A 14,440-nucleotide genomic window follows, 5' to 3' on the forward strand; every position below is an offset into this window, starting at 1 on the left:
CTCTCGCCACAGACAATCGATTGTTGTGTAAGCTACTAATCTTGTCTCTCTTTGTTATTTCACAGACACCACCCCCCCCCCACCACCACCACCCCCGTTTCCGTTTGCTGCCCGATTATAATAAATTTCTGTTAAAACTTGAACCTGTGTCACCTGCTTGACTTTCCACCCTGGGAATTCAAACTTTACGTATCAAATGCAATTAGAAAGTCAAGTTTGAGATTTACTCGTCTGATGTGACCTGATGAGGGTATGTCTGAAATTTGAAACTGAACAATTCTACCTCGGAGTATAGAATTTATTATTCAACTGTATTAAATATCTGTCAGCATGTTCTTCCCCTGGGCACTGACCTATGTCTCCTGTTTAGTGCCTAGTTGTTTTACACAGAAAATGCTTCCATAGAGGACTGTAAATCAAGTCTCCCCAACATGGGGACAACAAAAAATTTTATCCTAAAATACTTTTAATTGCTATACATGTCATAGGTCACATGCCTCTTGAGCAATTAAGGGTTAAGTGTCCAGCTCAGGGACACATTGGTGGATGTGTCACAGTGCATCTCTCACACTAAAGGCATGTGCCTTAGCCACTGCTCTGTCGCCACCCCTCACTTGACATCTCAAACCAATTGGTGGTCTCATGAACATCTGCCTCATCCTCCAGATAGTTTACCTATAGATTGCCATTCAATAGTCTAACAATCTGAGCCATCACTATCACAGTCACTTTCAAATGCCACTTTTTCAAAGGTAGGAATGACCATGATGCTGCACACAGCACTAGGGGAGTCACGTATGTCTAGGAGGTCTAACACATATGATAATCTGTTAGTTAAGGTGTTTTGTAGTAGTCTGAGGAAGACATTGGCCCAATCCCAATGTCCCCCCCTAAGCCTGAGCCCTGAACCTTCACAGACTTTACTGACATCACTTGGAAAGTGATTGAGTGCAAGAGGCTGGAAGGGCTCAAAATGCTGTAAACAGGAACATGACAGCACTTTGCCACTTTATCATGTTACCTTGACGACGCTGAAACAAGTTGCACACTTTTTATTTTATGTTTTTGCCTGATTTTTAAGTCTTGCTGGCTCTTGCCCTACAGGGTGGAGGAGAGGTAAATGTCAGTCTACATTTGTCAATAATCAGTGCACTATAGTTGGTCAAAGCAGCATTAAGCAAAAACTAAAATAAATAGTTAAATAAAGTAAGTGTGTTATAAGGTGATTGCATTCCTCTGACTTCATGTGTTCTATGTACTATCTTAAATCTATGTCTATCTAGTTTTTCATTTAAAAGTTGAAATTCTTGCCCAAAGCCAACAATACATATTTTAGAGCTTTAGAAATAAAATTAAAAAAACGATGCGGTCACAATTATGATGTAGGCTATAACATGTGGTCGCTGGTATATTATTATGATCTTCATTCATTGATAGTTGGTTATTTTGCTTCTCTTTATGTTCCTTAATATAAGCTATATAATAGCTGTGTTGCTGTTTGTGAGCAGAGCCTGTCTGTTAATCATTAATCGTCAGTTTTGGATACAGATAAACGTGCACAATGAGACCCCTCAGTCTCACTCCGACCACTGCTGCTGCAGCACGAAAAACTCTTTTGCTTCTTCACGTCGCAAAAGGTAAGAAAATGAACGTGCTAAAACTAGGATACTCGATCTAACTTTTGCGTGCATCCTGTATAACAAAATGCGGTTCAGCTATCGCCCGAGGCACACAAGATGAAGACATTTTCAATAATGTACCCCATTTGAAATATTTTGTCAGCTAAGTAGACTAAGTCCTGACCAGAGCAAAACATTTGTGGTCGGGGGGAAAAGACACACAGACAGTGTCTGGGACTGTACTGGATGAGACAAGCTCACTGCTCTTTATCAGAGGTAGAAAAGCAAAACTGAAAACACGTGATTAGACAGAAATATCACCACACATCCACACACATGTTCACTTCATCACCTCTGATAAAGTGCAGCTCACAGCCGCCTCAGAGGGAATTTAGTAGTGTTGTGTCGTTCAAAGAACGTTTCATTCATTTGACCTAATCTTGTATGTGACTCAGGAGGAACGGGTTGTCTCAATGAGTAGGCTAATTCGTTCATTTTCGTATGAGTGAATAGTCTTGGATTCTTATGTTCACTCACACTCATAGGGCAGCTGCATGGGCTCCGTCAGCACAGGAAACAGACTGATTAGTTCAGGACTCTCAACTGTGGGTCTCTAGGTTTGAGTCTTGGTACTGACATAGCCTATGTATTTTGATAATTTTGTAACATTTAACAAAGCATAACATTCTTACAGCGCAGTGATGTTGTGCCATAGTTTTAACACAGCCGCATCATAACATTAGTCCTGCTAGTGTTTACAGCTAACAGCTGATGAGTTGTTCTGGGTCTGTTCCACTTCAGAGCCCTGACAGAGTTCTACTGGGAGCCGAATTACCACAGAGGTCGTTTCCTCTCCAAAATAATTGGACCGGTCATTAATACATTAAAAAAAATAGCCACATAGCAAAGTTAACTGGTGTGTTACAGCTAACAGCTGATCCAGGTCCTCCACAGAAGGCAACCTAATGTTTTATTTATGACAGAGTCATGCTGTTGTTTCACAGCTGGTGAACAACCTGGCAGTGTTTGAGATTATTACTTCAATATATTCCCCGCAAATCTGATTAATTGTCTGTTAATATATAGATTTTACCCATGACATTAGGCTTCTGTATGAATGAGCACTTTAGAGATGTAAAGATAGTAATTATAATTATATACATATATATGGCTGGTCTGGTAGTATACTCAGGAAAGATTGTGAAAATAGACGGATTTAGCTGGAGTATAGTGGCTCAGTCAGTTTGAACCTGGACACATTTTACATTGCAAAAAAATCATTAGGCCTACTGATTTGGACTGTCACTTTACAATCAGGTCCATGAGTAGCCTAAACTATGTCTAATCGATTAATAATTTCATCTTCAGTCCCAAGTTACAGCTGAATAAATAGGCCTGTAGCTAATTAAAATGAATAACAGGCTGTAGGAGAATTCCAGCACTTTATCATTCATTAGCCTAATGAAATTCCAGTCTGGTAAATGATGAAGTAGCAACGCTGTATAAAATGTAATATTGTTAACATATCGATCCTGCGTTTTTGAGCCAAGTCCGCGTTGGCTCCTTGAAGAGCTGCGAGACAGGCTGCGTCATGAAGATTATTGCATATTAGCCTAATAGCCTATATATTTTTTATGTTGTTGAGTTACAGTCAGGGCTACTGTCAAAAAAAGAAAAAATGACCTGGCAACGCCGTTAGGGGGGTAGCCTGCATGTTCCCAGCGTCCCTAGTGTAAATCACCTCCCTGCTCCCTCCCTACAGGTTGAGCTACTGGCCCTCTGCCCACCGCCCGTATGCCAGATTACCAATCCAGCTCTGCTAAAAAGCATTGAACTGCTTCTCTGAGAAGTTGCACTTACTATTTTGCGAGAAAGGTGTGCTTGTGATATGAGAAAAATGTGTTGCTTTGTTCTTCTGTGAGGTTTTACAGTAATTGGCAGATGACCATTGCATTGAAAATGGGAATATTGGAAATAAAATGTGGTTTATCAACTTACTTTTTAATTTCCAATAAAGTATAATTATGATTTACTATTTACTATTAACATTTCTAAAAGAAATCTCACATAGGCCTACCCCCTGCAGTAAAACAACAACATTCCCCCCGGGGTACGTGTACCCCCATTTGAGAAACACTGGGTAAGCCTTCCATAGCATTTAAAATCTCCGTCAAAATGCAAATAGTAGCCACATATGAGCTCACGTTGAACTTTGATTATGGTAAAAACAGACACATGTCCACACGTCTAGTCAAAGCAACACTAGAAAGCCAACTACGTTACCTAACATAAAGAAAAATCTGATATTGCTCATGATCTCTTTTTTTACTGCATACATTTTCTTATTTGCAGATAAAATCGGCACAAAGTGGGGGAAACTCTTGGCCGATTTCCTGTTGGCTGCGGCTAAGTGGACGCCTCCTCCTGTTTACACATAAAAAAACATTCTTCAGAATTCAGTTCATCTTTCACAGAGATCATCCTTCTGCAGGATGACCCGTCGTGTGGCAGTGATTGGAGGAGGTAGTTCAGGTCTGGCCTGTATCAAGTGCTGTCTGGATGAGGGCCTGGTGCCTGTCTGCTATGAAAGCAGCGATGACATTGGTGGTCTGTGGAGGTTTAAGGTGAGTCACACTGTGTACAGGTTGGATTTTATTTTAATTGCACAGTATCTAATATGTTTGGATAATTATTGTCTCTATGTAGGTGTATTATATCATGATAACTTTATTTGTTGCAGGAGAATCCAGAGCCAGACAGGGCCAGCATCTACCACTCTGTCATCATCAACACCTCCAAGGAGATGATGTGTTTCAGTGATTTTCCCATTCCTGCTCACTTCCCCAACTTCATGCACAACTCCCTCATCATGGACTACTTTCGAATGTATGCCGATCACTTCCAGCTCACCAAGCACATACGCTTCAATGTAAGGATGCTGTAATAACTTCATGCCTAGAGTTACATTTATCTGCAACATTCCCACCTAAATTTCTAATGTAAAATGTTGTTTAGTTCAACACAACAGATGGTTAAATGTATAAGAAATACATCCTACTCACCTTAGCCTTTATACTGTTATCAGCAAACTGTTGCCTGTTTCTTCTTTCTGGTGGTCAGACCAAAGTCTTGCAGGTGAAGCAGAGATCAGATTTTTCTCATTCAGGCCAGTGGGACGTTGAGACGGAGAACAAGGAAGACAAAAAGGAGAAACACATTTTTGATGCTGTGATGATCTGTATTGGACATCACTGCCACCCCAACATGCCACTTCATGACTTCCCAGGTACCGCTGACAGGCTATAAATATCCTATGGTTGCATAAAAACAGTGAGTACAGCAAATCATTATCATGTCTTCAGTCTTGCTCTGTATACAATTTAGTTTTTGGTGTGATGATCCACAGTATGGGTTACTCGTTCCAAAACTTTTTCATTTAAAATTGCACTTTGTCTACTCCTCATCACAGGTTTCAAATGTCTATGGGTTGTGAGCAGTTCCACCCAGAGTGACTGTCCACTCTGAGCCTCACATATAGTTTCGTTATAAATTATCTACAATTTCACTCATATCTTCTGTGCTGCTATGTAGGCTGTTTCTTATCTCTGACATTGTTCTCGTGGAAAGGGTTTGACTTGGTGACTGATAAAAAAGTTTCAAACCGTTTTTAACCTAAGGCTGTTAATGAGTGTCTGAAACAATCAATGTTTTAGCTTTTCTGTCATCTTTGAATGTCTTTTTTTCTTGTGTTATATTTTTGAAAATGCTTCATAGCACTTGTTGGAACCAGAGCACAGGATAGACAAGAGCAGCCATTCGTCACTTTCCAGTCATTAGAACGACCATGCTCCCTTTTGAGTGAAAGCAAGCCCTGAAATCCCTTGCCTAAAAGCTGCTGTGTTGCATTTTGCAAGTCAAACAATAAAGAAAACCCAGTTTACGGTTTTCTTTACTTCTCCAAAAGAGATCTGTGGTTTCAGGCCATCACCATAGAGGATGAAAATAGTAAAGTCTGGGTTCCTGCCAGTCAGTAGTGTATTTCTGTGGCAAACTCTTCATCACAGGTTAGTTAATGATGTCACTGAGTAAATGACGTGTGCCGGATTTTGTGGATCCAAGCCAATTAGAAAAGACTCTTAGTGATGGTGTAACTAAAGTTTGTACTGTAAAAAAAATATGGCCCTGCCATAAAACACCTGTTTTTAGAATGGAGTTTGGTTTAACAGTCTGTCCACTCAATAGACTGTTGGGGATTAGAGGCGCTGCTGTAGATTTTAAAAGTTTTTATTATTTAAAAGACCCAATACCAATGTATAAAAAAACCTCATTGCAGCAGCAGCTAAGGGGCATTTATTCTTAATAATGTAAATGTAATGCATTTTGTCTAATAGTCACAAATCTGTCTTGTCAGGCTTTGACACTTTCAAGGGAAAGTATTTCCACAGCAGAGACTACAAGATTCCTGAGGAGTGGAGGAATAAAAAGGCTGTAGTGATTGGAATAGGAAACTCTGGAGGAGACATTGCAGTGGAACTGAGCAGAGTCACCAAGCAGGTTGCGTAGTTAAAGATCGTCAGAGGCACACAAATTAAGACTTACTTCTTGTATCATATGCTTACAGGTATATATAAGCACTCGAAGGGGAGCCTGGATCCTAAATCGAGTTTCAAACAAAGGTGTTCCTGTTGATATGCTTAATGACAAGGTGGTGATTTATATGCGCCAAATCCTTCCCTTTGGATTACTCTGCAGCATGGCAGAGAGACGACTCAACCAGAGATTTGATCACAGTCTGTACAACTTGAAGCCTAAGCACAGGTATTGCATCAACAGCATAGCTTAGTCAAAGACCTGGATTTATAAAAGGTTAAATGACTGACATGCTTGCGGTATTACTAACTGGTGTGGATATAAATCTCAGGTTGTTAAGCCAACATCCCACAGTCAATGATGAGCTTCCCAACCGCATCCTATCTGGAACAGTTCAGGTGAAACCCAACATCCGCAGATTTCAGGGTTCCAGTGTGGAGTTTGATGATGGGAGTGTAGTGGAAGATGTTGACCTGGTGGTACGTTGCTTGTGTATACACACTCACACTGACAGTCTGTCTGTTCTTCTGCAGTGTAGTTGACCTCTAGTGTGAGACTGAGATGAGCCCCTGTCTTGCAGGTGTTTGCCACAGGTTACAGGTTTTCCTTTCCATTCCTGGCCTCACATGTGGTCTCAGTGTCTGAGAACAAAGCGTCTCTGTACAAGTATGTTTCCCCTCCTGAGTTGGACCGCCCCACTCTGGCTATCATTGGTCTAGTGCAGCCCCTGGGAGCCATTATGCCCATCTCTGAGATGCAGGCCAGATGGGCCACACGGGTCTTTAAAGGTAAAACAGGTTCTGTAAATAAAAATTAAAAAAAGCAACATTGTCTTGTCACTGTTTCCTTTTCCAGAAGTATTTTGTGTTCAGGGCAAACCAGGGTTTCACAATGTCTCCTTTCAAACAGGCTGCATCAAGCTTCCATCAGTGGCTTCCATGCTAAAAGACATCCAGTGCAAGCAGGAGACAATGGCTAAAAGGTACTGCAGTGGATTTACTCAACTTTGTGATTACTTACATATTTTGGATCTGAAAAGTATCAAATGTTGTTATAAACAGCATGTTCAGCTCGAGTCTCTTTTCCAGGTATGTAACCAGTCAGAGACACACCATCCAGGTCGACTATATCCGCTACATGGATGAGATAGCAGAGCTGGTGGGGGTTCAACCCAACATCCCGAGGATGCTGCTGACTGATCCCAGACTGGGACTGAACGTGATGTTCGGCCCCTGCACGCCGTACCAGTATCGTCTCAGGGGGCCAGGAAAGTGGGCCGGAGCCCGCCAGGCCATCCTCACTCAGTGGGAGAGAGTGGCTCAACCCATGCAGACCAGGCCCTGTGATGAGCCCAAACCCAAGAGGTCGTTTGTGTGGCCTCTGATTCTGACAACTGCTGCTGTGGGTTTGGCTGCCTACTTTAACAGGAACAACCTTCCAGCTTTACAAGATCCCACTGCACTGTTGGACAAGATTAAACTGCAAATGTCTGCTCAGTGATGGGATTTTGACTGTAATAATACATGACTGACTTGCTGCCTATAATAATTAGTATAGATAGCATAAGTTTAATTCAGTCAATAAATAAAATTGTGTCAAAAGTATAAAACCCAGTAAAGATATGTGACGTCCCCATCTTTCGGCTGCTGGGATGTCTGTGTCTCTGCATCCTGTGTTGCAGATGTCAGGAGGCGTGGTTAAAATCATCAGTCGTTGGAGCCACCTGGGCCCGGTGTTCTCCATTATAAGAGCGTGTCTTTTGTTCTGCACTGCGGGCTAGAGGAGGGAAACCTTGTTATTTTTTGTTTCGTTCACCATACAACACTTCACTCACTATTCTGTCAAGCTTGCATACCTGCTGACATGACTGATCTACTGATTATCAAACCTCATATGACTTTTTGAATATTATATAATAAATAAAAGTAATGGTACCTTTCCTGCAGTTTGTGTCATTGTTTTGTTCTTTTTTGTTGCGGTTTTGAGCCAGCCGTGACGGATATAATATGTAACTTCTCTGCAGTAAAATTACTAAAGCTGTATTATATATTCTCTTGAATTGTGCATTATCCCAAATGTTTCCATCAATTTTCAAACCCAGAGAAATCTGTATTTTTAATCAAGGTAACAGAGTTTCATTTGGTCACATGTCAATGTGCACATGCATCAGCGTTGCGGTTGTCTGCCAGAAACTGTCATAAATTGAATATCTAGTGTTAAGCCACATTTTTACAATACACTTTTTAGATCTTGGTCATTGATAACTAAATATTTTAACAGGATGTAGGATTTTTATTCTGATTTTAGCAATCAAACTGTAAATTGTTGCAATGAACAATTATCATTCTCATTTTCTATTTACTGTTCTGATTCTGTGATTTAGTATATTTGAAAAATAAAATGCAAAATAACAAGGAATCTTACATTTACCTTTATTCATTTAGCTGATGCTTTTATCCAAAGCAACTTACAGTTACTCTACATGTCAGGTCACATGCCTCTGGAACAACTAGGTTAAATGTCTTGTTCAGGGACACATTGGTGGATGTGTCACAGTGGGAAATGAACTCCGGTCTCTCACACCAAGATTATGAGTCTCATCCGCTGCTCCATCGCCACACCAGTCTTTACATTGCATAATTTTAAAGACTTAAATATGTAAGTAGCATAATTATTAGAATAAAGAAATAAATGTTGACCCAAGAAGAGCCTTCATTCTTCATCCTGACCTGACCTCCATAGAGAATCTATGAGGTTCAGGTCAAGAGGAAAATGAGAGATACCAGACCAACATTACAGACGGGCTGCTATCAATTCAACCTGGGCTTCCATAACACCTCAACAGTGCTCCGGGCTGATTCCATGCCACACCACCGTGATGCAGTAAAATCGTGCAAAAGGAGCCTTCTATAGAAGTTTTCAACTTTTCAGAAGGTCTAGATTTAGCCATTCTATTATTCTAATATATTGAGATAATTATTTTTAACTCAAACTGTAACACCTAATCATCAAGATTAAAAAAATAAATAAAAAAACCAAACAGGCCTGAAATATTTCACTTTATATGAAGTGAATCCAGAACATAGTTTCACTTTTTGACTTATTATGGAAAAAAAAAAAATTAGGTATTAGTTCAGCCATTAAAAAAAAAAAAAAAAAAAAAAAAAAAAAAAAGGTTTGTTGCTGAAGTGTGAAAAATCTTTTAAATTGGATTATGTTCACAGAGACTGTAACTGCAGACTTTAGCTCAGACAGAAATGTGTGTATAATATACTGTATGTGATCGGTGATTGCAAGTCATATATTGTAATAAGTGTTGCTTATTAAAGCTTTTAAAGGCAGCACAACACTGCCACCACCTTTGTTTACCCGGTCTGGTCCGGCATCAGAGGCAGATAACATAACCAGAGACAGGAATGTAATACAAAATACAATCTTTATTGGAAATATAAATTCATCTATATATCTATATCTATCTATCTATCTATCTATCTATCTATCTCTATCTATCTATCTATCTATAAATTCATCTATATCTATCTATCTATCTATCTATCTATCTATCTATCTAGACACCACACGCAGAGAGCCCTCACAAAGGTCAACCCCTAATGCCACCCTACGATAGTACTGCAAGGGAACTTTGCACACACTAAGAAAATCACAACAAAATGCACCGCAACCTGTACACTGCAAACTACTGAGACACCAAATAAAAATGCACCACATTTAATAGGGACCACTCCAAACCACAAGCTGGTCAGAACCACTTCTGCCAATAGGGGGAGGCAGAGGGCCCCTTTCCCACCAGCGAGGGGTTGCCTGTTGTGCAAAGGGACACTTCTAACGTGGGTCAATTTACTAAAACCTATTTAAGATAACTCATTAAGATTAAGACACAAAACATACAACACCAGAAATGTATAAGCTTAAAACTTATCTGCCCCGTGGGGTGGTCACTCCGTTCAGATTCAGACCCCGGCTGCGGACACTCCGCTTGGATTGGCGTGTCGGCGTGGAAGGGTGTGCGGCCTCGTGCAGCTTCCGTCCGTAAAGCACAGGTACTTACTAGATCCCGATCCCTCTCTACATAAAGGAGGCGCGTGCCTCCCCTCCTAACACAGGAACAGACCCCTGCCTGCTGTCTTCACTGCCGCACCTCGCAGGTGATAACGGTCATTTATGCTGAGAAAAGAGGTGGATGCAAATCTCGGCAGGTAGCCTACAAAATTTGATCTGCCGAATTCTGCATCCACCTCTTTAGCTCCTTTTCAGACACTTTGCTGTGCTAATTGATCAAACGGCGTTAACACCACATAGGCTAGTCTATATTTACTGAATGTCAAGGAATGGTACTTCTACTAAATGTATTGAAATATTAAAGGTAAAATATTAAGCGTTCATAAAATATATACTTCGAATCATTTAACACCATTGATGGACCCTACAAAGAACATTATAGCGTTTAAAAGTCATATTTGGAGGTGCATGCAAGTTTCGGCAGGCATGCAAAACTCGGCATAACACCGGCAACACTAAAAGTTGCGAACAGCTCGCTCCTGCCGCGTGCCTAACCACAGCCATGGACGCAAACAGTTCAGTCTCTCTCTCACTCCCATCGGCCCGTTCAACACACCCCTTTATCCCCGTCCCATCCTCCCCACCCCCCTAACACAGGTGAGAGTAATCAGTCATCACTGCAAGAATCCCTCAATTAAAGTGTCAACAAGGAGATGAGACTCTCCCCACGGGGCTGATAGTGAAGCTATGATGATGATGATATACCGAGCAATGATAAGAACTATGGATTATGGCTGTGTGGTATATGGGTCAGCAGCCCCTTCAGTGATTAGCCAACTTGATAGAGTCCAAGCAAAAGCCCTTAGAGTGTGTAGTGGGGCGTTTCATACAACTCCAATAGCCTACCGGCACTATTAATAGAAACAGGGGAGATGCCATTAGAAATAAGAAGATGTAAACTTGGTTTGAAGTATTTAATGAAAATAAAAGGACAGAATGAAAAACTACCAACAAAAACCCTGTTGAGTCAGCATTGGGAGTTTATGGGAACAGCAAGAAGGATCAAAACAAACTTTACAGAAAAACTCAAATCTATGGCAGAGGAAATTGGTATTGTGAATTTGAATGTATGTCCACCAATAGGTTGTTCATATACCTTCATGGTTGATCCCAGATCACATTGTTGACCTATATTTTATGGAAACAAGCAAAATAAATATGTCAGAGGCTATAGTGAATGAGATAAAAGCCTGGATGTGTCAAATATGGGGAGACCTACAAATCCATACTGATGGGTCAAAGGATCCAGAGAGCGGTAAAGTTGCTTTTGGTGTAAGCCTACCAGAAATAGGTTATAAAAAAGGGTGTAAGATTCCAGATCATATGTTGGTCTTCACAGCAGAGCTGGTGGCAGTTCTATGGGCATTAAGGTGGGTCGAAGATAATAAACAGGAGCATTCAGTTAAACTACCTTGATAATTTTTACAGTACAACTTAAAAACTGAAGTTCAATTGCTGCCTTAAAAATGTGAGTAAACTCAACTTTAACAAAAGCTTTATTTTAACTCATGGTGTTACCTTCCACAAGTTGTTTAATTAATGATCATTTATTGTTTCAACTTGATACTGTGAGTTAAACCAACTACCTATATTACATTGTTCATTCAAAGAAACTTGCTTTCTTTTGTCAAACAAACATACAAATCTAAGCTATTTCAACTCTGTAAGTTAAGTTAAGGAAGTTGTTTAATGAATGATCATTTATTGTTTCAACTTGATACTGTGAGTTAAATCAACTATCTGTATTACATTGTCTAGTCAATGAAACTTACTCTTTTTTGTCAAACAAACATGCAAGTCTATACCCTTTCAACTCACATTTTTAAGTTAAGATAATTGACTATATTCATACCAATTGCCTTTTGAAGTTAGGTTAACTTGTGTTTTTAAGGCAGCAATTGAACTTACAATTTCAAATTAAGTAGACTTGTGTTTTTAATTTCCATCCCCTATCTCAACTAATAATGGCAAGTTCACCAGTTTCTTAAGAGTACAATGAATGAACTTACAATTCATGTATTCAAGAATTTATTGTAAGTACCTCAACTAACAGCCTTCGTCTCCTTCAGATACACTTGTAATTGATGCAACAAGCCTAAAAGCCAATGAAAACATTTATCTCAGACTACACAAGTGCCAAAGTGAGACCATATTTATGATAATTTAACATGTTCTAACAGTATTTAAACATAGTCACCTATGAAGAGCGAGGTCAACCCAACCAACTCTTATACCAATCAGTTCATTTAAATTAGATGATATAAACCTTGAGACCGTTTGCCTACAACTGCATTTAACAATCAAAAAATGTAATAAAGAAAAACGTCTGTCTGAGGAGAGAACAGTTGAAACCATCAGCTGTAATCAGTAAAATGCTAGTGATTTCTACAACATGGTGACTAATGAGTAGTAATATTGAAAAGGAAATGCACAAAACTCAAATGTCCAAGTCCATTACAGTCTTGTTCCATTAAAGATAAAGAACTTTGAGGCTGGTTTGTGTTGTCTTAAGTACTCCACTTCTAACGTCACAAGACTTCGAACAGTCGAGACTATCAGCTCTCACAATCCATCCAATAAAAAAGTGGGGAAGATCAGTGTTTTGTCCCCTCTATCATTCTCAAAATTAACCGTTTTAAATTGTGAGACAGTGCTGTTTTTTTCCACAGTACAGAACAGTGCTGAAAGTGCATATAAAAGAGAACAATGAAGTCTTGACAGGAACCATATCAACATGAGAATCTTGAGAAAATGAGGAGCAGGTGTTACAGTCTGTATCTCAGGATTCTGTTTCTTAGTCCATGTTCTCAGGCAGATGCTTGGTCTGGTTTTATCTTCATCACCACTCTCTGAAGAAACTCAAAGGAATACTTCATGGCTTCTGGGTACTCGAGATTGACACAGTAGATGACACCCATGAGCATGGCCAAGCTGCATGCCACATCTTTAATGTTGTCTCCTCAACCACAACAGCTATCTCGAAGACCTCCCGTGGAAAGGCATCCCGTTCAGCACCTTCATCAGCAGGCCAAGTTGCATCCCCTTCATGGCTTCATCCAGAGTCTCCGCGTGAGCCTTAAAAAGCAGAGACAGTGTGTGACTGTTTTAGTCTACAATTATATAGGCTTTAAAAGGCTAATTTAAAATGCAATCATAATCCTCAAATACAGAGCAGGAAAGTCACACCCTTTAGTTGTTCCCCAAATAGACTGAACCTGATCAGTAACACCAACTATCAATTCATTTTCAGAATTTCAACCCTTGGAAGTGAGACAGAAATGGTTCAGACACTGAAGCACTTTAACAAATGTTTTAAAATTGTTCTCTAAAAGATGAGTGACCGGAACAGCCATATATAAGAAAAAAAGAAGTGTAAATTACACATTATAAACCACTTGAATTAAAATCTATCATTTAAGTTTTGAGAAAATGCAAAGTAAAGTTTGAATGAATTGAATGAGTTTTCTTGACTTTTAGACAGGCAACGTTAATAAGTCTGGGTTGGGTATAAGTATTTTTCTTTCTTGAAAATCTACCCTGGGAAAAGAAAAAGTCCCACAGTAAAAGAATCACCCATATATACACACTAACAGTTTTGCGTTACAGAAATCATAATGGTCTTACGTCACACATCCTGACTACAGTTGATGGATCTTCGCCTGATATGTAGTGTGGCAGACCAAGCAAGGCAGCAGTCCTTCTCCTCTCATTTGTATCCTACAAGAAAAAGAAACATGCAGTAAGATGAAAATGTTTTAGCCAAGATAATACATTTTGCCTAATTTTATGATCTGCTCTCCACTTACATCTTTCTGAAGGCAGTCCAAAATGTCTTTGAGTGATTGTTTCTTTCCAGTCTTGGTTGCTGCTTTGTACACCTCTAGCAGTCTTGGGACCAGGCCATCAAGTCCGTCAAGAAAAGATTCCAGAAGGTCTTTGGTGACGATTCTCTTGAACTCCGTCCTGATCTGAGAAGAGACAGATAGAAAATATAAGTCAAACATAATTATGAACAAGACACAGTATACAATATCAGACAAACGTTGCTTCTATCTCTCAACTGAGTACCTGTCTCTCATGCAACAGAGCTGGCCATCTGGAAATGACTTCTGTGATGAGTGGCTGATCTCCAATTATCTCTTTTCTGCGCT

General features: G+C 39.8%; 1 protein-coding gene across 1 annotated transcript; it reads left to right on the forward strand.

Annotated features, from left to right (window-relative positions):
• Nucleotides 1-1,556: 1,556 nt before the first annotated feature.
• On the forward strand, nt 1,557-8,154 carry LOC119901012 (flavin-containing monooxygenase 5-like). The gene is made up of 10 exons (XM_038716403.1): nt 1,557-1,637; nt 3,972-4,243; nt 4,360-4,548; nt 4,740-4,905; nt 6,031-6,173; nt 6,241-6,437; nt 6,541-6,688; nt 6,790-6,997; nt 7,119-7,191; nt 7,298-8,154. Exons 2-10 carry the CDS (start codon nt 4,112-4,114, stop codon nt 7,707-7,709), a joined length of 1,668 nt encoding a protein of 555 aa, XP_038572331.1. The 5' UTR covers nt 1,557-1,637; nt 3,972-4,111; the 3' UTR covers nt 7,710-8,154.
• The last annotated feature ends 6,286 nt before the right edge of the window (nt 8,155-14,440 follow it).

The sequence above is a fragment of the Micropterus salmoides genome, unplaced genomic scaffold (assembly GCF_014851395.1).
Source record: "Micropterus salmoides isolate LMB-PRFRI ecotype aquatic unplaced genomic scaffold, ASM1485139v1 Ms_hic_scaffold_13, whole genome shotgun sequence".
Lineage (NCBI taxonomy): Eukaryota > Metazoa > Chordata > Actinopteri > Centrarchiformes > Centrarchidae > Micropterus > Micropterus salmoides.

Coding starts and splice junctions, on each gene's coding strand:
- LOC119901012 (XM_038716403.1), top strand. CDS start 4,112: ATGACCCGTCGTGTGGCAGTGATTGGAGGAGGTAGTTCAGGTCTGGCC. Junction 6,174..6,240: donor TGAGCAGAGTCACCAAGCAG/GTTGCGTAGTTA, acceptor ATATGCTTACAG/GTATATATAAGCACTCGAAG. Junction 7,192..7,297: donor CAGGAGACAATGGCTAAAAG/GTACTGCAGTGG, acceptor TCTCTTTTCCAG/GTATGTAACCAGTCAGAGAC.